The 24,698-nt window shown below is 38.1% G+C and overlaps 1 protein-coding gene across 1 annotated transcript in view; it reads left to right on the forward strand.

The window, feature by feature from the left end:
- Positions 1-24,367, forward strand: part of EXOG (exo/endonuclease G) — a 32,361-nt gene extending 7,994 nt beyond the window's left edge. Inside the window, exons 4-6 of the mRNA XM_007945710.2 lie at positions 630-706; positions 4,098-4,212; positions 23,906-24,367. Of these exons, the coding sequence (XP_007943901.1) occupies positions 630-706; positions 4,098-4,212; positions 23,906-24,367 (654 nt within the window). The remainder of the gene's footprint in view (positions 1-629; positions 707-4,097; positions 4,213-23,905) is intronic.
- Positions 24,368-24,698: the final 331 nt, after the last annotated feature.

Genomic DNA, 24,698 nt, shown 5'->3' on the forward strand with positions numbered 1-24,698 from the left:
ATGCATCCAAAAAAAAACAAACTCACTGCTGTCGAGTCAGATCCGACTCATAGTGACCCCTCCTTGGGTTTCTGAGGTGGTATCACTACAGAAGTAGGTTGCCCAACCTTCCTCCTGAGGAGTGGCTGGTGGGTTTGAAATTAGCAGTCAAATGCTTTAGGCACTACACTACCAGAGCTCCCTAGACAGATGCCTAGTGACCAGAAATTTAGAAAAACAAATTTTTCTCTGCTGCTTTTGAACTAATACATTTGTTCTCTACTACTAAAAATTCCTGGAAGTTGAACTTTATTCCGAAATTATATGCTGAATTTTTATGCTTAAACAGGATTTACCTTTTAATATTGGGAACTTCTAGTAATATCTATATTACAGGTTTTGATTTTATAAATTATAAAGAAAACTAGCACATCAAAGTACTTATTTTTTATAATCCTTATTTTGAGTAATTAAAAGGCTTTATGTTCTGGAATAGCTATGGCTTTCATATATTTAAACATGTAGTCACTATAGTTGTCCAGAGCTAGTGTATTATTAAGGAACTAGTTTTTTTGTGTCTGTTTTGTGAAATACCTCTCAGAGGTGAAAGAATTTTAGTGGAAGTAACTATTTTTTATTTTTTTTCACAGAAAGCCATGGCAGAAACTTTCTACCTTTCTAATATTGTGCCTCAGAATTTTGATAATAATTCTGGATATTGGAACAGGTAAGAGGTGAGAGATTTAAAATGTGGTTCTGTGTAGGATGAACAATATGGCAGGAGAATGTACTGGTGTGCCTATCACTGTTTGTATCGTACTGAAAAGGTACCACTACTGATGGTAAGTGCTCTGGACCCATTTTCTTTGGTATGTTTTTGGAGTACAGACTTATCTGGGAGTACAGACTTTAAAGCATAGCCAGCCATTTGGGTCTTGTTTGCCACTAAGCAAAAGTCAAGTTCTGGAAGAAATTATTCAAAATATTACTTTTCTTAATGACTGAGGCAGTAACAGATTTTTATGTATGTCTGGAGGACAGTGTATTTTCCTCTACTTGTATCTCATAGTCCCTAAGATTTGTTTTTAAGTTTTGGTACAATTGAATGTACCATTAACCAGTTTTTGATAGAATTTAACTGTAAAATTATTTGGGTTTCTATAGTTTTCTGACACAACCAGCTCTATCAGGTGATCTCTTTAAACATCTAAAACTAGTACTGATTGAGGTTGTTTTAAGCTATTAGATTTTCCCTAATACTTAGTACTTTGTGGTTTAAAATAATTAAGAGGGCACCTTACACTAAAGAAGGACTACAGTAATTATCAGTCATGGCCAAATTTGTTTAATTTACATATACCCCCTTTGTTCCCTCCCATGATTATTTTAAGCAGATCACATATACATAATTATATCCATAAATATTTCCAGTATATCTTTTTAGAAGATAAGGATTCTTTCAAAAATATAACCGTAGTACTGTTATTGTACCTAAATTTGATAGTAATTCCTTATTATCAGTTATCTAGTCAGTGTTCAAATTTCCTTGATTGTCTCTAATTTTTTTTTTTTTTTTGGTTAGGTTTTAGTTTCAGTCAGGATTCAACCAAAGTCCATACATGAATTGAATTGTTATATATCTGCTGTCTCTTTTAATATGGAGATTTTCCTGTCCTCTTCATCACCACCCCCTCCCGCCCCAATAAATTATTTGTGGGAGAGCTGAGATGTTTGCCCTGTAGTGTTTTCTTTCTATACTCTGGGTTTTGCCGATTTTATACCCATGGAAGCATTTAACATTTTCCTTTGCTAAGGGAGGAGCTCTGGTGGCATAGTGCCTAAGGCATTTGACTGCTAACCAGAAGGCTGGAAGTTCAAACCCACCAGCCACTTTTTCGAAGGCAGGTGGGGCAATCTACTTCCATAGAGATACCACCTCGGAAACCCAAGGAGTGGTCGCTATGAGTCGGATCCGACTCGATGGCAGTGAGTTTGCTAAGGGATACATTTTTGGGGGAAACTTGGTCATATATTCTATAAGAAATAATGCTGTTGATTCTGCTTTTTAGATAGGGAAATGGAGGAATGATGATAAGCATATCTCATTTATAAACCTGTTCCTACCACAGTATAAGAAAGTGCATATTAAAACTAATAACTTGTAGTCATTTTTATCTGGTAAATTCATGATAACAGGTTTTTTTTAATGCATTTTATTGAAATATAATTTATGTACAGATGTACGGTGAAATATACAAAACTAAAGTGACATGGGTCAAATGCTTTTTTTTTTTTTGCAGTGTTCCCTCCCCTCCCCTCCCATCCCTGGCAACCAACAAAGAAAGTTTCCCTCCATATATAAACCTTTCCTTAACCCTCCACAACAATGAACTAATACTACATTTGTCCTGTGCTTGACTTACTTCACTCAGCATAATGTCCTCCAAGTTCATCCAAGTTCATTCATCAGTGTTTTGCAGACTCTACATTATTCTTTAATGCTCCATAGCATTCCAGTATGTGTATATACCATAGTTTGGTCACCCACTCTTCCGCTGATGGGCACATAGGTGGTTTCCATCTTTTTGCTGTTGTAAATAGTGCTGCGATGAACATGATGAATATGCATATATTTGTTCCTGTCCTGCGTCTCACCTCTTTAGGATATATACCTAGTAATGGGATTGCTGTGTCAAATGGTATCTCCAATTCCAGCTTTCTAAGGAATCACCATACTACTTTCCACAGTGGTTGTATCACTTCACAGTCCCACCAGCAGTGTATGAGAGGCTCAATCTCTCCATATCCCTGCCAACATTTGTTATTTTCTGTCTCATTGAACCTTGCCATCAGCACTGGGGTGAGAGGGCATCTTATTGTTGTTTAGATTTGCATCTCTGATGGCCAGTGATCATGAGCATCTCTTCACGTGTTTGCTGGCCACCTGAATACCTTCCTTGGTGAAGTGTCTATTCATGTCTTCCGCACATTTTTCAATTGGATTATTAATTCCTTTGGTGTTGAGGTGTTGGAGTTTTCTATAAGTCTTAGTGATAAGTCCCTTGCCAGATATGTAATTATCAGCAAATATGAATTTGTTGCTGTCATTTTTGTTATGTGCTTTTTTGTGATGTTGATTTCTTTGTTCCATATAATTTTCTGTGCTGAGCTCGTTTTGTTTATGAATTGTGTTATCACTTCCTTCGTTGCTATTGTTTTAGTATTTGTTAAATATTTGGGCTGGTCCGCTTTTTTATTTTGGTGTGAAGGTTTATCATTTTCCTTTGAAGTTACCCTGTGATTTATAGTTTTCCCAAGTTTAGAACAGTCCATTCTATCTTGTAGTTGTCTTGACTTCCCTACCATCTAGAAGTTCTGTAACAACACAGTTTTTTCCCTCTTTTTGGTTTGTAGTTGTCCTCATTTCTCAATTGACGTCTCTGGTTCCCTGTTTACAATCTTGTAGGCTTACTTACTTTGGATACTTCCAAAGCTGGGTTGGTTTCTGGATTATATCATCAAGTGTGTTAATGGTCAGTTGTGAAAACAGTTTCTAATTATAATTTCCAGTGTTATTAAAGTTGTGAAATGTCTGTATTTTGGAGTTTATAGAGTAAATTGGTATAACCCTATTAAAAATGTTAATTTTATGTGGGATTGAATATCATTAAAATACTAATAATTCTGGTCCTGGAGATGTATTTAAAGGAATTAATACTGTGATAGACTCAGTTGTCCCACAGTAAGAGTGGTTAAAAAACTACATTAATTTCTTAGAATGACATAATTCTTATAAAACGTTTATTAGAAAATCATGACAAAAAATGTTTAAGGGAGAGCACAGAAAACAGTTGAAGTTCTAAAATGTACTTATTGAATGACACACAAAAAATATAGACAGGTGCTGTGTTGATGTGTGATTTTTAAAATGTTGAGGCAATAAACAAACTGCGAAAATCATTGTATATTAAAAGTTTTATGTCATAATCTCTTACTTAATTTCTCAAATGCAGTAATCTTGGTGTCTTTTTTTAGGAATTTGATATGGTTTGCTGCTTTTCTACATTTGTGTCTGTGAGAATGTCATAAATTTTTGTATCTTCCCACTATCCCCTCAGAATAGAAATGTACTGTCGAGAACTGACAGAAAGGTTTGAAGATGTTTGGATAGTATCTGGACCTTTGACTTTACCTCAGGCTGGAAGTGGGGGAAAGAAAACAGTTAGTTATCAGGTAAGGACATGTTTTAACATTAAAGCTTCTGTTATTTGCATGAAATTATAATCTCTCATTCTGTGTTCTTTTTCATTTGCATTTAGCAGTGTTTATTTGGCACCTATTTGTGGTGATAGGCACAAGGGATATAAACCAAAACCAAACACAACCAATTGCCATCAAGTTGATTCCCACTCAGAGGAACCCTGTAGGACAGAGTGAACTACCCTTAGAGTTTCCAAGTCTGTAATGTTTATGAAAGCAGACTGTTATATCTTCCGAGGAATGGCTGCTGGATTCAAACTGCTGACTTCTTGGTTAGCAGCCACGTGCTTAACCACTGCACCACCAGGGCTCCTTCTACAAGGGATATAGTGATGGATGAAAAGCAACCATTGACTTCAGGGAGCTCACAATTTAGAAAGGGAGATAGACCTGTTAGCAATTAATTACATTAATTTGTGATACATTGTAATAAAGATAAATACATGTATGAAATGGTGGCACAAAGGGACTGCACCTGTACTTGTTCTGGTCAGGAAGGCTTAACAGAGATTTTTGAGGTACATCTTGACAGATCAGTGAGTAAACTGAAGGAAGATGAGAGCAAGGAAATTCTACAGGGTGGATAAGCACGAGTATAGGACATGTATAGTCAATAGCACAGTCCTGGGCTTTATGTGTCATTTATAAAGACTGGAGTTTATGGTACCAAAAAAAGTATGGGTGGCTCAAAGGGAATAAGTATTGTACAACAATAGGTATGATAGGAGACAGATAATAGAGATCTTTATTCTGTGATAAAGAATTGGATTTTTATTTTCAGGCACTGAGAAATCATAGATTTGTTTTAAACATGGAAGAAATGTTGTCTGTTTTAGATTTTAGAAAGTATTTTGGCAGCAGTTTATAAGAAATGGATGAGGGCAGTTTGAAGGAAAGTTTATAGGCAAGGAGATGAATTAGGACATTACTGCATTAGTCCATCTGAGAACAGACGAGGGGCTGAAATTAGGTCATTGAAGTGAAGTATGTAGAGGAATACGGGAAAAAGTGACCATGAATTAGTAACTTTTGTGGTTGAGAAAGGGGAAAAAGTACAACCAGAGTATAGTTAATTGAGTAAATGAGAAGGAAAGCTTTTCTTTAAGAAGCTTGGGTTTTTGGAGTAGCTTCTCAGAGACAACAAAACACCTTGAGAGAGAGAATTGGTGGTCCTGTGGGCTCGGGACCATAGTCCTGGGGGACATCATGCTCAGTTGGCACACCATAGTACATAGTATGGATTATACTTCAATATAAAGAAAATGTAAGTTCTCACAACTGGACCAATAGCAGCATCACAATAAATGGAGAAAAGATTGAAGTTGTCAAAGATTTAATATTACTTGGTTACACAATCAACACCAATGGAAGAAGCAGCCAAGACATCAGATGATATATTGCACTAGGCAAATCTGCTGCAAAAGACCTCTTTAGAGTGCTGAAGAGCAAAGATGTCTCCTTGAAGACTAAGGTGCAGCTAACCCAAGCCACAGTTTTTTCAGTCACCTCATAGTGCATGTGAGAGCTGGACAATGAATAAGGAACACTGAAGAAGAGTTGATGCTTTTGAGGTATGGTGTTGGAGAAGAATACTGAAAGTACCATGGACTGCCAAAAGAACTAACAAATCTCTTCTGGAAGAAGTGCAGCTGAAATGCTCGTTGGAAGTGAGAATGGCCAAACTTCATCTTACTACTTTGGTCATGTCAGAAGGCACCATTCTCTGGAGAAGGATATCATGTTTGGTAAAGTTGAGGGTCAATGAAAAAGGGGAAGGCCTTCAATGAGATGGATTGACACAGTGGCTGCAATGATGGGCTCAGGTTTAGCAACGATTATAAGGCTGGCACAGGAACACAGTGTCTTTCTGTTGTACATAATGTTGCTATGAGTCGGAGATGACAGCACCTAACAACAGCAACAACAGTACATAAAAATCTTGTTTGACATCCTACTTTGGTAATTAGTGACTGGGGTCTTAAAAGCTTTCGAGTGCCCATCTAAGATGCACCTGTTCTCCTCTAGTCTGGAGCAAAGAAGAGTGAAGAAAATCAAAGTCATCTGGAAATAATTAGTCCAAAGATATGATGGAGCATGAGGACTTCAGCCTTCATGACCCCAAGACCAGAAGAACTAGATGGTACTTGGCTGCCGATGCTAACCACTTGGAAAGGGATCAGAATTGGAGAACCTGGTTAGAGTGGAAGGAAAAGTGTGGAAAAAAAATTCAAAAACAACAATGACCAGAATTATAGGTCAGATAGAGACTGGTGGAACTCCTGGGACTGTGGCCCTGGGTTATCCTTCGGTCCTAGAAATAGACTCATGTCTGTTGGCTCTCAGCCCAACAGTAGAAAGACCTACATGCAGAATACCTACCCTAGGGAGATGTATCCCCTTACCCTGGGGAGATGCACCTCTTAGATCAGTCAGCTAAGAGACATCAGAGGGGCAGCATTCACATAGAGGGAAAGCTGGACAGACAGGAATGCATAGATAAGAAGGGCACAGGGAGCGGGTAGTCACAGGGAGGAGAGGGAAGAAGAGTTTTTTGTGGTTAGGGATGGTAATTGGGGCCGTGGAACCAAATGTGCATGAATTGTTGAGAATAAAACAAATCTGCTTTATAAACCTGCACCCAAAGCAGTAAAATAAAATATTGTTAAATATTACACATTTTTAAAAAGAAGCAGCAGCTTGGGTTTTTAAAAACATGAAGTAGGTTTTTTTTACGTGTATGATAATTGAGCAATTTTATTAGCTGAAAGAAAAAGACACTGAAGGCTTAATAGAGTATAATTAGTATGAAAGCTTAAGCCATCTAATGGTCCTGGGGAATTCTTAGGCCAGCCTTCCAGGTCGGTTGTTTGCAGAGAAGTATACCTGAAGGACAAGTAGGTAGGGAAGATTGAGGATTCTGCCAAAAGCATGGCTGGAGTGATATATTCTGCGGTCTAGGTAGGATAGTGAACAAAGTGGTCTGAGGAGGAAGAGATGATAGAGTAAGTAAAGAAAGGGATTGAAGAACTTCCTGCTAAAGGCACAGGGGGAGATGTATATGAAAGAGACACCTAGCTCAGTTCTGGTAATAAATATTTAATAAATGCTGGTCAGGTTACATGAAACGAACCCTGGTGGTTCGGTGATTAAAGTACTCAGCTGCTAACCAAAATGTCAGCAGTTTAAAATCACCAGAGATGCTCCAGGTGAGAAAGATGAGGCAGGCTGCTTGTGTGAAAATACACGGCCCTGGAAACATTATGGGACAGTTCTACTCTTCTGTAGGGTTGCTATGAGGTGCAATCAACTCCACAATGGTGAGTTTGGGTTTTTTTTTTTTTTTTTAGGTTAGATGATTACTTAAGAGAGTTTGTGATAAAATTGTATAACCTGGGGAACAAATTTAGGAAAATGAAACAAAAACAACTTTAGGTTTTATTCAGACCATAATAGCTGTTAGAAGAGACTCTGAAACCCCTTCTTGAATGTAGAGTAGCTAAAGTGAATGGAAGAAAAGATAAGTAAAAGAACTGAACAGGAGATTTCAAAGGGCAGTTTGAGAAGATGAAGTATTATAATGAAATATGTGAAGATCTAGAGTTAAAAAGGCCAAGGGAAGAATACGCTTGCCATTTCTCAAGCTGAAAGAACTGAATAAAAAATTCAAGCCTTGAGTTGTAGTATCATTGAACAATACAGGAAGGATCAAAAGAAGAGGGAGGGGAAAAATAAAAAAGGAAGGAGTACACAGAGAATTGGTCAACATTAAGCCATTTCAAGAGGTAGTCTATGATCAGGAACTAAAGGAAGAAGTCCAACCTGCACTGAAGGCATTGGCAAAAAAACAAGGTTCCAGCGATTGATGGAATACCACTTGAGGTGTTTCAACAAACAGACACAACACTGGAAGTGCTCACTTCTTTGTGCCAAGAAATTTGGAAGACTACTAGCTGGCCAACCAACTAGAAGTGAGCACTTCCAATGATCCAACAGGATATGGAAATTATTGAATAATATCATTAATATCACATGCAACTAAAATTTTACTGAAGATAGTTCAAAAATGGTTATAGGAGTATATCAGCAGGGAACTGTCGGAAATTCAGGCTGACTCAAAAGAGGATGTGGAATGAGGGATATGATTGCTTATGTCAGATGGATCTTGGCTGAAAGTGGAGAATACCAGGAAGATGTTTACTTGTGTTTTCTTGACTATGTGAAGGCATTCTACTCTGTGGATCATAAATTATGGATAACATTGCAAAGAATGTGAATTCCTCATGTGGAACCTATACATATACCAAGAGGCAGTCATTTGACCAGAACAAGGGAATACTGCATGGTTTAAAAATTGGAAGGAGTGCATGGGAGGGAAGGACACGGGAAAGGTAACTATGGGGAGGAAGTGGAAGGAGAGCTGTTGCATTGTGGGAGATTGCAGTCAATGTCATGAGACAAAGTGTATGTGAGCCGCTGTATGGAAGATGAATTTGCTCTGTAAACTTTTGCCCAAATCACAATAAAAATAAACACAATTAAAAAAAAAAAAAAAAAAAGATGTGTTTCAAGAATTCACAGACAGGTTTGTCATTGACACATCAAGTTAATAATAGAGAATCTCTTCAGAAATGTAGAATTTTAGAAATAGAATTACCTGTGTACCCTTCCTAAAAAGGTTAATCTCGGTAGAATTCAGCCAACTGAAGGATGAATCAAAATAAAGAACTCAGAAAATGGAAAAATTGTGAATAGTGAATCCATTTAAACAGAGAATTAAGTCTGGTAATTAGTTTTACAAAACAGTTTGTAATAGATGTTATTCTTGAAATAAAGCTACTGAACGTAAAAAAAAATGTAATGATTTTATAGTAAAGACAAAAAAAAAAAAAAGAATGTGCCAGTAACCACTGGGGAGTTAGAAGGGAAGTAGGAAAAGTGGAAGAACAATATAAGTGCACTGATGTCCTCATCTTTCATAGGGGCTGTCAATGCAGTTTCATTTCAGAAGCTGGTAAAAGTAGAGAAAGTTTGTGCATATATAAAATTATGAAGTGAACACCAGTAGGCCCAACAGTTTCCACTAACAACAAAACAAAACAAAAACAAACAATAAAACTGTAGCAAAAAATAGAAAACTAAGGAAACATTAAAATAAGATGACAAACTATGTTATAGCAGTAAGTGTAAATGTAATATACATGATTACTGAAAGTAAAATTCAGATCAGATAACAAAAGCCAGCTGATTACTGATTAACTGTTAATCAACTCAAAGATTAAAAGTTTTTAAAAATGGTCAAAGAGAAACAGCAAATCCAAACAAAAAGTAAACAAGGATTGTGGTATTAGTACCAGGCAACAGTGCATTCAAGGTAAAATTCCAAAATGGACATTGTATGTACACAATTCCATAAATCAATGTTTATATAAAAACCAATACTATCGTAAATACAAAAAGAAACCAATGGGATTAGAGTAATATTGGGGAGTTTTAATAAGCTTCTTTCAGTTCCTGACAAATACTAGGTTAAAAAGTACTCATTTATACAAATTGGTCATATTTTAGGCAGTAGAGAAGGATCAAAATTCCATAGTAAAGTAGCATAGGAAATATCTGTTTCAGGAAGACTTTTCCCAATGAAATTAGCTAGGCTTATTCCTAGCTTACGAGTATTCAGTTTTATCAAATGCCTTTGTAAATGCCTAGATGGATGTCAAATCTAGGTAGATCATATGTTCTTTCTACTTTAATTTTTATTGTAGTGAATTAAGACAAGAAGTCTTAATATTAAACCACCGTAATCTAAAAATACTTGGTTTTGGCTCCTTTGCCATAGTTCAGGAAATGCTGTTATATCGTGTTCTATGGCTAGAACCAGGGCCTCAAAGTCACTCTTCCTAATGGGTACCTGGAGGTGTGCATGAAATGCAGCCCCAGCTAGAGCACATATTTTTGTAGTCAGAGCGACCAGCATTAGGATAGATGAAGCCTATTTTTGAATAAACCTGGTGCCAGGTACAGGGTGATTACCTGTGTTTTAGTTTCCCTGTATACTGTGGTGGTTGTTGTTAGGTGCTGTTAGGTTGGCTCCAACTCATAGTGACCCTATGTACAACAGAATGAAACACTGCTCGATTGTGTGGCATTCTCACAATCCTTGCTATAGCTGAGCCTATTGTTGCAGCCACTGTGTCAATCCATCTTGTTGAAGGTCTTCCCCTTTTTCTCTGACCCTCTCCTTTACCAAGCATGATACCGTTCTTCAGGGAATGATCCCTTCTGACATGACCAAAGTAGGTAAGCCTTTATTTTATAAGCTCAGTGTGACATATCACTAGGCTTTTTGGGATGTGATGCAGTTTGCTGCCTTACTGAATCCAAGGCCAATTTGAGAGATTCTGTTTTGTGGTTTTTGTTGTTGTTGTTGTTGTTGTTTTGTTCCTCAGATGCAAAGGGTTGCTGAGTTACCACTCTCAGTTTATGGCACATTATTAACATTGATCTCTGTGAAACTCTTCTCTCTCTGTTTTAATAGTTAATATGTATTACATATACTTTCATATGATATTTTGTTCACTTTGCACTTTACTTCCTTCCTAGCCATTTAGTATGTATGTATCTTGTAATTATGTGTTCTCTTCCTTAAAATCTCAAGAAAAATAAAAGCTTCCTAATCATAAGCCTTCTAGTCAGGAAAGTCTTTTGATTGACCAACCTGCTGCAGAAACCCACATGTTTCTCACTTTAGGAGAAGCTGCTGGTTTTATTACCAAAAGATGTTTATTGAGTAACTGTTTGTGTGGGTAAACTGAAGTCAGAGGCCTGATTGTTGCCTAGGCAGACTTTGCAAGGATTAGCACTGTTCTTTGATTCATAATTTGTGGGTATTATTAAATGCTCACTCAAATGCCAATTTTTTGTCTCTATTCCTAACCTTTGGCTTGAAAAAAAATATGTAAGAAATGAAGATCAGGGTGTTTTGTGTGTTCTTGGTCCATTCACCTATAAACCTGAAATTTCTAAGGTTTTTTTTTCCACTTCCTCATCCACCAAGCCTCAGAGATCAAGTGCTTTATGTTAAGTTTAAAGCACAAATTTTGTAGGCTTCTAAAGAGGAATAATGCTTTTGAAACTAATTTTCATTAAGTATATATTATGTTAGAAGTTCTGAAATGAGATGCTTACACTTAACATGGTTGTTTTAATTCTTCTTTCCCTCATAGCATTGAACCCATAATTGCCAAACTGTCTTTTAATGAGTCTTGAATTTAAACTTTATTATTATGGAACTACATGTGTATAGTAATAAAAACTTAAAACATTATAAACATGAAAGTTGCTAACATGGTAACAAAACTCAAATATAAGAAATAGAAGATAGGAAGTTAAAATTTCCCACTCCCACTCTTACTGTCCAATTTTCTAATTCTTGTTGTGGTTAATCTCAATACTACGTACTAAACTATATTTCTTAATTTTGGCTTGTCAATTTTTAACAGTGTTGAAACTCCTTTATGAAATTTATTTCATTTATATGTATTGCAGCAGTCTCTGATAGTTGCACACTGATTTTTAGTTCTTTTGTTGGTAAACTTTACATTATATGCTTCACTAGCCCTTTATTTCCTGATCTAGCACTAATATGTTGTCAAGGTTTATAGCATTTGCACAAGGAGCCCTAGTGGCTCAGTGATTAAACACTCAGCTGCTATCCAAAAGGTCAGTGGTTCAAACCCACCAACAGCTCTACAGGAGAAAAGACCTGGCAATCTGCTCTCATAAAGATTATGCATCCTTGGAAACCCTATGGGGTAGTTCTATTCTGTCTATATAGAATCGTTATCAGTCAGAATTCCCAACGGCACACACACAAAAAACAGACTTACCATTTAGTCTGAGCTCTGCTGATAGAGGTAGTAAACTGGGACCTCATTTGCCAAATCCAGCCTCTAGAGGTATTTTGTTTGGCTCATAACTTGGTTAGTTAGTAAAGTTTAATAGGAAATACTACATAAATGCAAATTTTAACGTTTCTAAATCTAAATTTAGATTTTAGCTTAGAAAATATCAGATGACTTAGTATATGTTCCCATAAATCTCCAAACCAAACTCACTGCCATCAAGTCAATTCTGACTCATAGCAACCCCCATTGGGTTTCTGAGGTGGTAAATCTTTATGGAAGTAGATTGCCCCCATCTTCCTTCCACGGAGCAGCTGGTGGATTTGAAGCTCCAACCTTCTTGTTAGCAGTCAAGTGCCTTAGGCACTGTGCCACTAGAGTTCCCATAGGTACCAGTTAACTAGAAGAGAGCAGTGGTTTGTTTCTTAGGTTGAGTACATGTTCTTCATCAGTTCACTATCAACTTCACCTGGCACATTTCACTCATTTACATTTCCTGGCTAGTCCTTGTGAGTCTTTGAGTTTATAATCCTGAGTCTATTGAACATACAAAGCCAGAATTTATAGTATTTCAGTGTATGAGATACACATTTATAGTGTGTAAGTAGTATGTTTGAACCTGTAAAGAAGTAGAAATAACCCTATATTGTTAACTCTGTGCCACTTGAAAGGTAAGTATTACCACAAAAAGAACAAATTAAGAAGTGGAAAGTAAAGGTGGCAGTGTATTATAATATTATGCTTTTATCACCTGATTCAGATCATTTAACCTTATCATACTACTCTTTAAAAAGGTAAGTCAGTTTCTTCTTAAAGACATCATTCTTGGAGCCCTCTGACTTTCTGTTATTGGTTGGATTACTTGTTTCCTTCCTTCCTTCCTTCCTTTTTATTCAAAAATATTTATGAAGCACTCACGGTGTACCTGGCACTGTCCTGGGTGCTTCTGGTACAGCAGTAAGCAAAGCAGACAAAATCTGCTTTCGTGGAGCTTACATTATAGAGGAGATACACAATAAACAAAATGCCTTGAAGATGCACAATAAACAAAATGCCTTGAAGAAAAATAAAGCATGGTAAAGGGTTGTAATGTGGATGGGAAAGGAAAACAGGATAGGCTACTCAGGGAAGCAAGACTGAACAGAATCCTAAGTGAAGTGAAGGAGGAAGGCAAATGGAGAGTTTTCCAGGCAGAGGGAACAGTGAATGCAAAGACATGGGCAAGACTGAACGTGGCATGTTCAAGGACAGCAGGAATGCCAGTGTGACTAGAGCAGAGTGAGCACTGAAGCAAAGGAGATGAGTCATCAGAGAAGGCAATGAGAAGCCTGGATTGTATTAAATGAGAAGGAGTGCTCTTGTAGGATTTTAAGCAGGACCGTGGCATAATCTGGCTTACATTTTTAAAACTCACTCTAGCTGTTGTATGTAAATAATAGAAAAATAGATGACAATAGGGAGACAAGAGGCTAATGGAATAGTCCAAGAAATAATGGTGAGAAATGATCTGACTTAGGATGGGTAGAAGTGATGGGACTTCTGATGGATTGGCTGTAGAATGAAGGGGAAACAGTCAAGGTAACACTCTGAGATGGTGAAGCTTGGAGGGGAGCAGGTTTAAAGGTTAGAAATCAGGGGTTCTGTTTTGACTGTAGAAGTTTGATATTACATGATGTCTAAGTGGAGAAACTGAGTAAGCAGGATATGAGTTTAAGCTCAGAAAAGAAGGTAGAAGTAGAGATTTGCTTGGAAATAGCACATAGATGGTTTTTAAAACTATGATGTGATCATTTAAGTGAATACAGACTGAAGAAAATAGATCTGAGGCCAAACTATGGGTTACTTGGGGGTTTAGAGGTTAGGGAGAGGAGGATCCAAGAAAAGAGACAGAGAAGGACCAACCTTTGACAGAGAAAAACCAGGGAAAGTGGTGTCCCAGAAACCAAGCGAAGAAAACATTTCAAAGAAGGAATGATCAGTTGAGAACTGACCATTTGATGTGACGAGATGGAAACCATTGGCAACCTCAGTAAACTCTTTAATTTTAAGTCACCTGTATATCCTACATTCCCTTTCTTTTCATCATACTCTTAGCTTAGTTAGGCCCACTGCATCTCATTTCTTGAATTCCTTTTTTTTTTTTGTATTGTTGGAGTACATTCTCAAGTTCCTTCCAGAAGATCACTGGATGGTAAACTTTCTGAGTCATTGTTGTTTGAAAATTTTCTAAAACTCTGATGATGGGGCTCAGGAATCTGCATATAATCAAGTTTGAGAACCATTACTTTAGAGAATACATTTTTTAGCTTCATCCTGGTAGCAGAACAAAGACTTGCTACTTTTGTTAGTTACCCAGTAATTCTGCAGGTGATTTTTTGAGACACATACCTTGGTTCTGACACCATTACTTACTGGAGCATTCAGTACCTGTCTGCTTCAGGAGCTGTGAAAATCTGCGTTTGTTCCTGCAGGAACCCCATCTTGTGGGCTCTCTGAACTTTGGCTCCTTCCACTTAGTTTTATCTGACAATGTCATTACATTCATCTTCTGCCTCGAAGTTCATGGTAGTTCTTAATCCACTTAAGTGCTACTGGGTCCTTCTCTGCACTGTCATGAATGTGTTCCATTTCATAACTGTTCACTGCCATTTTTTGTGTGTATGTGTGTGTATTATTATTGTTTTTTAACTAGAAATGGAGGGAGAGCAAAACCTGTCCTTGGGTTGCCATTTTGAACTGGAACCTACTTTATTCTTTATTCATTAGTTTTTTGCACATCTTTAGCAAAACAAGCTGATATTATTTAACTTTTTCTTTTGAAACAATTCAGTTTGCAGGAATGTTACAAGAACAATATAAACAACTCCCTATATCTTTACTTACATTCATTAGTTGTTAACATTTTGCCACATTTGCACTCCCTCCCCCATATCCATATACCATTTTCTGAACCATTGTAGAGTGAGTTGTAGGTATCTTATCCCTATTCACCTAAATATACCATCATTCTCTCACATAATTATGTTACCAAATTCATGAAATATATATAATCCATTATATAGTTCATGTTTCATTCGGTTGCCCTGATGATGTCCTTTATGCATTCTCTTTTCCCTGACCCAGGATCTGATTCAGGATCGTACATTACATTTGATTGACATGTTTCAGAAACAGTTACTCTACAACTTCTTTAATGATGTTGGACATTTTTGAAGAATGCCAGCTAGTTGTGTGGTGTTTTTTGTAGTATGTCCTTCAATTTGGGCTCCTCTGATGTTTCTTCATGATTGGTTTCAGGTTATGTTTTTGGCAATACCATAGAAGTGATGTTGTGTCCTCTCAGTGTGTCACTTCAGGAGGCACATGATGCCAGTTTGTCCTATTACTGATGTTAATTTTGGTCACTTGATTAAGGTGGTGTCTGCCAGTGTTCTTCATTATTTTATTGCCTTTCCCCTTTGAAATTAATAAGTAATTAATATTAATTAATCATTCACTGCTTGTTTATTGTTATATTTTAAATCTTCTCCACACTGTGGGGGAATACTTTTGAGACCATAAAACTAGTGTTATTTAAACTTTTATCTACTAGTTTTAGTATCCATTGATGATTCTTACCTGAATTAGTTATTACAATGATAGTTACCAAATGATAAATTTCTAACTATTATTCTTTCTGTGTTTATTAGTTGACATTCTGTTATAAGGAAGAATTTTTCCTTCTTGTAAATATGGAATCATAGATTCTTTTTTTTTTTTTATTGTGATTTGGGTGAAGATTTACAGAGCAAATTCACTTTCCATACAGCAGTTCACATATACTTTGTCTCATGTCATTGACCACAGTTTAGCACAATGCAACAGCTCCCCTCCCACTTCCTCCCCATAGTTACCTCTTCCCAGTGTCCATCCCTCCATACTCTCCTGCGCTCTGAGCTGTCTCCCTGTGTATAAGCAGCCCTTCCTTCTCCCATGAGAAACCACAGGTGTGGGTTCAATTCCAGACCTGAAGGGCAGCCAGGGGCCATAGTCTCAGTGATTCTACCAGGCTCTATTGGACCAGCAAACCTGGTCCCCACCTTCTTTTTTTTTGGCCTCCAAATGATTTTGAGTTTTGTTCCACATTGTTCTCCCTCTAATCCAGGATCTCCTACATCCCTTCCAAGTGGATGACAGTGGTAGCCGGGCACCATCTAGTTCTTCTGGTCTCATAGTTGTATAGGTTGCAGATCGGATGGTGTACCAGTCGCTAGGACTGATTGTTTCCATTAATTTTGGTTTTCTTCTTTCTTCTTTGCTCTTGACGAGGAGAGACCCATTGTTGCATCTAGATGGCAGCTTGCTAGCTTTCAAGATCCCAGTCGCTACTCGCCAAAGTAGGAGGTGGAACAATGTTTTGTATAGTATGTTAGGAATCATAGATTCTTAATTTATTCAGTTAGTTTTAATCAATTTACTGGCATTATTCTTTTTGGTACCCAAATTGTCCCAGATTTGGCCAGTGGGAGCCTCATTAAGCCTGCTCTGTGTCTTTCTGATGTGTCTTCACCATTTTTTAAGGAGCTCGGGTGGCACAGTGGTTAAAGTATTCAGTTGCTAACCAAAAAGTTCAGCACTTTGAACCCACCAGCCACTCTCTAATCAACTATGTGGCAGTGGGTTTGCTTTTTTTTTGTTCACTTTTTTTTTTTTTTTAAGTATTTTCTACTCTCTGGCATAACACAGTGTTCCAGGCTTATCTTATGTTTTTCTTGGTCAAGCTGTGGAATCAGCCATTTCTCCAAAGAGCCTTGTTTTAGTGGTTAATTGGTATTTAGAAACCAATATCTGGACAAGTTGATTCTTGAGTGCTCAGTCTGCTGTTTTCCTTGTTATGTGTGTTTACCACATTTATTTCTAGCCTTTTACAGTGGGTGGAGAGAGCACCAACGAGCATAGTAGACAAATTCTGTTGCCTTGATGGGTCTCTGTTGGAAAGGCCTTTTCTCTCCATCTTCTGTGTTCCTATGTTTTTTGAAAAGGGGAATTAGACTCTGCTCATAAAGAAGCATGTAATTGTATGTGTTAAGCATGTGTGTGTAAAGTTGAATGTTGACCAGAATCCATATCCTTGGTAGACTTAGCTTTTTGTCTTTGTTAGAAGCATATTAGAGTGGCTTCTACTTTATTTGCATTTTTCACTAATAATTTCTCTATAATAATACAACTTTTGTTAGAATTGCATTATTTTTCAGATCAAGCTTTATTTCAGGTAGAATTTTAAACTTAAAAATCTTCGTTATTACATCTATTAGCATGAAAACAAAATGGGGTCCTTTAATAAATTGAATTAGAAAAATGATCTGAGCGTTTGTTTGCCATTTTAAGTAGTTAGTTGGGCCAAAAGTTGTATATGCATGCATACATATACATAAACTGAGGAGAATATGTTTGAGGAAAACAGACATAGGTGGCAAAGCTAGGCAAGGAGAAGAGACAGGAAAAGGTAGGAAATATACTGAGAAACACAAAGTTTCTCAGATAGTTGAATTAAAGTTTTCATATAGGGAAGGAGACAAAAATAAAAGGAAAGGTTAGGGCCAGGTGGCAGAGACCTGAATGCCTAGCTAAAAATTCAGGCTGTTCTCTAGCAAGCAGGGCCATTTAAAAGTAGGTAATTATAATAAAATAAAGGTGGATAATACGATGTCCTTTAGTGATTCTGAGAAAGGGGAGACAGCATTGCCGAGTCCTAAAAACTAGTCCCTTCTTTTCAAGAACAGATGATTGAGATTGTGAGTTCCTGTTTCCAAGGGAATGTCTTATAATTTATTCAGAATGCTTGAGAAGTGTCTTTTCAGATTCAACCATTTAATATTCACTGTTTGTTTATAACTATACTTTGAATCTTCTTTTAGGAGAATGAAAACAGAAGCATGTATTTATTTAGTTTTTCATGCAGGCAGTGAAGCATATCTATGTTGAAACTTAGGAAGAAGTGAAGAAAGGAACTGGCTTTATTCAGGGCCCTATATACAGGCACTGTATAAGTAGTTTTGTATATATTATCTCATTCAATCCTAACAACAACCCTTACAAAAAAGCAGCCTTAAATAGACAAGGAAATTGAGGTTTTGAGGGGTCAAGTCCAAGTCACATAGCTAGTAATTGTCAATGGGAGATCCAAACATGGATCTGTCTGACTTGTATGAGGATTACCATTCATTCAGAGACTGTTCTTTGAAGCTTTTGTAGTTTATATACAGTAAAGGCATTGCTGCGCTCTTCATATACAGAAGCTTAAGTCCAGCAAGTAGTAATTAAAGATGGTGTGGATGGAGAGCAATTGCAAGGATATTTGCTAACATGCAAAAATAAGAAAATGGGCCAAGAGAAGGATTCCTTATAGCCAGGCAGAAATGTCTGTTAGAATATGTCATAAAGGATCACAGCATCATAAGACTTGAGTGAATGTGAGCCTAAGGGAAGATAAGTAGCAGTGATTTTATCAGAAGTGAGTCATCTGACAGCTCTAATCAGAATCACCCCTTTATTATAGCCAAGGTCATCCATGTGCTTTCTCTGATGTGCCAATTTCAAGAAGAGATTGATTCCATACAAGTGAAACATACCTGAATATTCTGGCCAAGACTTTATAATTGACCTGACAAGAAGTGAGCTTCAGATTTTACAACTTGCTGGTAGTGGTGATGGTAGAAGTATTTCCTTCTACAGCAGCACTTTCCAAACTTCCTCTAACTCCTGGAGGGAAGGATATTAAAAACATGTCCCCAGGGATCCTGAGGAGATAAGGGAGTAAGTTTTGAAGTGTCTTGTTTTATGTTTAGGAGCTCTAGTGATGATGTGGTTTAAAGCATTGGGCTGCTAACCAAAAGGTTGTTGGTTCAAACCCACCAGCTGCTCTTCAGCAGAACGATGAGGCGGTTTGCTCCATGAAGATTATAGCCTTGGAAACCCTGCGGGGTAGTTCTGCTCTGTCCTAAAGGGTTGCTGTGAGTCAGAATTGATTCAGTGGCAGTGGGTTTGGTTTTTGTTTTATCTTTAGGCAGACCTTTTATTTCCACATTGATTAGTTTTAATTGGAAAATAGTGGTTTGAATTGTTTTACTTGTTAAATATATCCTTGCCCCAACTATAAATCTTCAAGTAGATTTAATAGTCTGAGAAGATGGTGCTTGTTCCTCTGACATGGCTGCCTCCCACCCTCTGGTCACGAGCAGGTTCCCCAGGATGAGAAGACTATCTCCTTGAGTTTGAGCTGCTCCTCAAGCTTCTGCAGAGGCTTTGCAGATAACACCAGGGCCAACCACATTTCTGGTGACTTGCCCACACTTTGCAACTCCCTCACTTTTCTTGCATCTTCTGTCCTCCTCTCAGCTGTGGATTCCCTGTCTATTAAATGATCATGGTTTCTTTCACTGGATTGGTGTGACGGTTTTTAAGGGCTTGTGTTCTGGTCACCTAGTGCCACTCTAACAGAAATAGAACAAATGGAGTGCTTGAACAAATAGGAGTTTTATTCTCTTATAGTTTTGAAGGCTAGAAGGCTGAGTTCAAAGTGCCAGGCTCTAGGGGCTGGGTGAAAGCCCTTGGACCTTGGGCTTCAGCTCTGCTCTTGCTCCCAGCCCACTGAAGCTAGAGGCATCTTTTCACTCAGGCAGCTTTGGCTGCTGAGGCTGACAAAACCCAAGGATGACAAGTAACAAGGCACAGTCCCAACGTTACCAAACAACATGGTGGGCCAGTAATTCAAGTCAATTGAAAGTTCCAAGATCAGCAGAGCATGGCAGGCTGCTGAATAACAATGTGGCTGCATGCAGGGTTCAAGCTGCCATAAACTGGAGACCATTTCCAAAGTTGCTGCTTATATATGGGAAGCAGACCACATCCCTAAAGCAGCTACTCAGCTACTTGTGGTAGAGCCTACCATGGAGTTCATTGCCACCCTCATCGGGGAGAATAGCTACCACCAGCTGCCCAGCCAGGTTGACCCACAACCTTAACTACTACAGCCTGTTTTTTTTTTTTTTTTTTGGTATGCTCTAGCAGTCTTATTTTTGGAATTTATTTATTTAATTTTGCCTTACCAGAGGAATATAACCAATATTTTGTTTCTATCTGATTCTAGCAGGTCCTTATTTTTTTCTTACAAACCTGCTTAATATTTCATTTAAGGCATAGTTGCTATATTATGACACTATCAAAGGGTAGACTTAGCCTGGTGTTGCTTGTGCCAGTTTCTTCTGGCACTCAGTCAGCATGAAGGCCAGCTGTGTGTGTATGTGTGTTGGGGGGGCGGGTAGCATATTATCATTTCTGTCTTGGAATTAAACAAGCTGAGCCAGCAGCACATAAGAAAGCTAACTTCAGATTGTGATGAGTGCCACTTCTGGCTGGTATATATGTTGTATTCTCTAGCCACTCCCAGTTGTTTTCCAGTTTTTGTTACAATCTTGACAAGAGAGTTAATACTTTTTAGTAATTTAACAGCAGTGAGGGCTTCCTTCCTAAAATATTTTTGCACCTAAATCTTACATGAAAAGGTTGTTGCCAATTGACTGATACCGAAGACTTGATGCATGTTAGGCCCTCATGTCCTTTGGAACATTATTTGTACCCAGGCTGCCTTCTCCTGAAAGTCTTCCTGTAACTGGTCTGATCTTGCTTGATCCCATGTATCCCCTCTGTCCCTTGCAAAAACCATCATTTGTATCACAAGCAGTTATCTCCATCTCCTGAAGACTGACTTCTGCTACGAAAAGAGCTTTTTACATAGGTGTTAGAGATCTTAAGGTGCTCTGGTAGCATAGTGCGTAAGGCATTTGACTGCTAACCAGAAGGCTGGCGGTTCAAACCCACCAGCCACTCCTTGGAAGGAATATTGGGCAAGCTACTTCCATAGTGATACTGCCTTGGAAACCCAAGGAGGGGTCACTATGAGTCGGGTCTGACTCGATGGCACATAACAACAACAATAGAGATCTTAAAATCTTTTTTAAACTAAAGGACAAATATAGTATTAGTTCATTACTGTAAAAAGTCAAGGAAAGGTTTATATATGGAAGGAAAATTTCTTTGTTGATTACCAGGGATGGGAGGGGAGGGGACGGTACGCTGCAAAAAAAAAAAAAAATGCACTGACCCATGTCACTTTAGTTTTGTGTATTTCACTGTACATAAATTATATTTCAGTAAAATGCATTAAAAAACATATTTTTTAAACTAATAGGTCATTGTAGCATCATAAAAATTCCATGAGATAGACAGTATGGTTATTGTTATTACCCGTTTTATAAATGAGGAAACAAGATACAGGTGGATGTGACTTTGCAGCGTAGAGGCAAAGCCAGGATTCCATCAGATCTCTGGGCTACCAAGCCACAGAACCATTTGGCTTCAGTACCGTCATACTTTCTGGAAACCTTTTTCTGAAAGTCCTCCAGTTTTCCCAAAAGTAGGGAGAATTTAATCAGGTTGATATGTCTACAAAAAGATAGCCCCAAAATATATTGGAGTGGGTTGTTTTTTTTTTTTTTTTTTAAAGTCTTAAATTCAGGGGTTTTCTGAATATTTAGGACTGGTCCTTGTTTTAGGTTAAAGATGTTTCCTTCCTGAGAACAGAGCAGACTGAAACAGAGAAGATAGTGACTGGCTAAGTTTTCATTTTTATCTTATTTCTAGGATAGTTTTCTACCCGTCTTCATTGAAATATTGTGAAAAGGTCATGGATGGAAGAAACACACCACTTGTTTCTTAGTAGGCATTTCTGTATCACAGGGTTTCTCAAAAGTAGTAATGGCGATCCTCTGGCTATTGTTAGAGTTTCTGAAAACCTAGTAGGAATGGTATATTTCCATGAGAAAAACTGGAGTTTTAAATGTCAGGCTTCTTTGCTTTTGGCTGGAATTCGGTAAACCTGATTAGGAGCTATGGTTGTCAAGAAATGGTCATGACCAACTATTATTTTTGAAAATACCCATTTGTTTGTAAACAAGGAGTCCATGAGGAGAGAAAATGAAAATACAAATGGTCTGGAAGGCTCCTTAAGAGTTGGAGTCTTACAACTCTGTGGCAGTGGTGGGAGATGTCCACCAGGTGGCACCAGGAATTTGCTTATAATGTTCGATCCCACCTAGCACCTGGAACACTTGAAGCCCATTTACACATCTCCCTCCTGTGAAGTATGCAGCTGTTCCCTCGGTTCTGGTCCCCGAATTTCCTGCACCCATTTAATGCTGCTTGTGCTCTACATCAGCATCTAACCACATTCTGCCTGTGATGAAAGATGTAGGTGTTGGCTCCCGCACTGAATTGTAAGTTTCTTGAGAGCAGGTACCAGCTGCATCCACTTTAAAGCTTATTCCTTTTGTGTTTCGAGCAGTGCCAGCATCAGGAACTCTCAGTTGCATTGTTGAATTAACATCTGTTGGTGATCTGTGGCCTAATTGTAGACCTCCATAGGTTCACCCATCAGTATTAGTACTTGCTTTGAAGAGTAGATTTATTTTCCCAGCTGGGTAAATGAGTTCTTGCAGCAGAAGGTGGTTTTGGGGCTATGGAGTGTATAGTTTGGTAAACTTCACTCTAAACTGCACACTGACAAACCATTCTCGGTAATTTCAAAGATAGTCCAAAGAAACAAATCATTCCTGTGGATGAGTCTTTCCTGCAGCACTGCAGTTGGTCTTGGGCAGTGAGACCTCCACACGTGATAGACAGCAGATGGCCATGCTAAGGTCTTGCTGTGTGCCGTGTGCGTAGGCACTTGGGAAATGCAGAAAAAAAATCCTCTTTGTCGCGCTCAACCCTCTTCCTTATCTGGGTTCCCAACAGGGACTCCTACAGCTGCCAGTGCTGTCTGATCAGGGAAGAATACCTACTCTTACCAGGGAGGGGCCTGGGAGGGGCAGTAATACCGTGAGCATATTTTAGTTGGATTATATCATTTTATTGGGGACCATTAAGGAAATGGATGTTCATTTTTTTCTTTTTCAGAAAACAGATACGGCTTTTAAGCCAATTGGGAGGAAATTTGAAAAGGTTTTATAATAATGTTATTTCATTATTATAGCCAATCTACACAGGCAACTAAGTTATGTTTTCTAGGCTAACCCTGGCTCAGGCTTCTTCATTATGTGGATACTTTTTCAAAGTGTTTGATTTGATGATACATTCCGAAGTTTGTGTTGGGTAGCAGGCCCAAGAGTGTGCAAAACTCTGAGCAAACAGCATTTACATTTACTTAATTTAATTTTTAAAATGAGCCACAGTTTAGGCGATACCAAAGATTGTAATGCTGATGTGATGTGTCTGGCTCCTTCTCTAAAGGCTATTTGTGTAGCTCCTAGTGAATTTGATAAACTAAAGCCATATTTTTATTTCTAGAGCTGAGAGTGCCCACATTGGCAGTTTTGACCTCTGGATGTTCAGAGTACCAGAAGTTCTGATTATGAGATGAAGAGGAAATGACGGTTTTTCTTGTCCATTAAAAAACCTAGGACTCACTCATAGCACTCCCTGTCCTTTATCCCACAATCACAGCAGAGAATGTGATCCCTGCTCTTTGAGGTGACTTGATTTTAAAGGGTATGATCAGAATCAACCTGTTAGTTGTCCATCTTCTCTGTGAATCTATATCTTGATTTGTAATGACTTTGGGCAGTTGAATTTAAGTTCATTGGGGGTGGATTGTGGTTGCTTTTAAGCACATTTTCAGAAACTGCTGGCACAAATTAGCTTCACTAATACAGCTGCTTTGTTTTTAGGTGATTGGGCAGGACAATGTGGCCGTCCCCTCACACCTTTATAAAGTGATCCTGGCTCGCAGAAGTCCAACATCTGCGGAACCGCTGGCACTGGGGGCCTTTGTGGTGCCCAATGAGCCCATTGGCTTCCAACCTCCGTTAACTGAATTCCAAGTGAGCCTCCAGGACCTAGAGAAGCTGTCAGGACTGGTGTTCTTTCCTCAGTTGGACAGAACTAATGATATCAGGAATATCTGCTCCGTGGACACGTGTAAGCTCTTGGATTTCCAGGAGTTCACTCTGTACTTGAGCACAAGAAAGGTGGAAGGAGCCTCCACAGTGCTCAGACTAGAAAAGATCATGGAAAATTTGAAGAAGGCAGGAATTGAACCAGATAGTCACTTCATTAATATATATGAGAAGAAACTAGAAAAACTCAAAGCTAAGGAGCAGTCAGAAGCCCAAGAAAGAAAGCCATCCTAATTTTTATCTTGGAAGACATGGGTCATCTGTAATAAAGCAGCATGCTCTCTTCAGCTTAATGTATTTTAGTGGTTTGCTTTAAGAAAATGATAGAATCTGAAATTTAAGTTGAAATTTCCCCCCAAAAGGTGAAAGATCTGTAGTTTTTTGCAGTATTTTATTTGATTGTATAGTTAGCTTTGGGAACCATTAAGGAAGGTGCTACACCTGCAGATCAAGTGCTGATCTTGTGTCAGGTTCATAAGAGGACTGTATACAACATGATGCTGTTTGTGTCCCTCTGGATGTAGTGGCTCCAAATTATATATTGTCTTTGATGTATCTCCTCCAT

The sequence above is a fragment of the Orycteropus afer genome, unplaced genomic scaffold, assembly GCF_000298275.1.
Source record: "Orycteropus afer afer isolate SDZICR_OR568_19922 unplaced genomic scaffold, OryAfe1.0 scaffold00142, whole genome shotgun sequence".
NCBI classification, from domain to species: Eukaryota; Metazoa; Chordata; class Mammalia; order Tubulidentata; family Orycteropodidae; genus Orycteropus; species Orycteropus afer.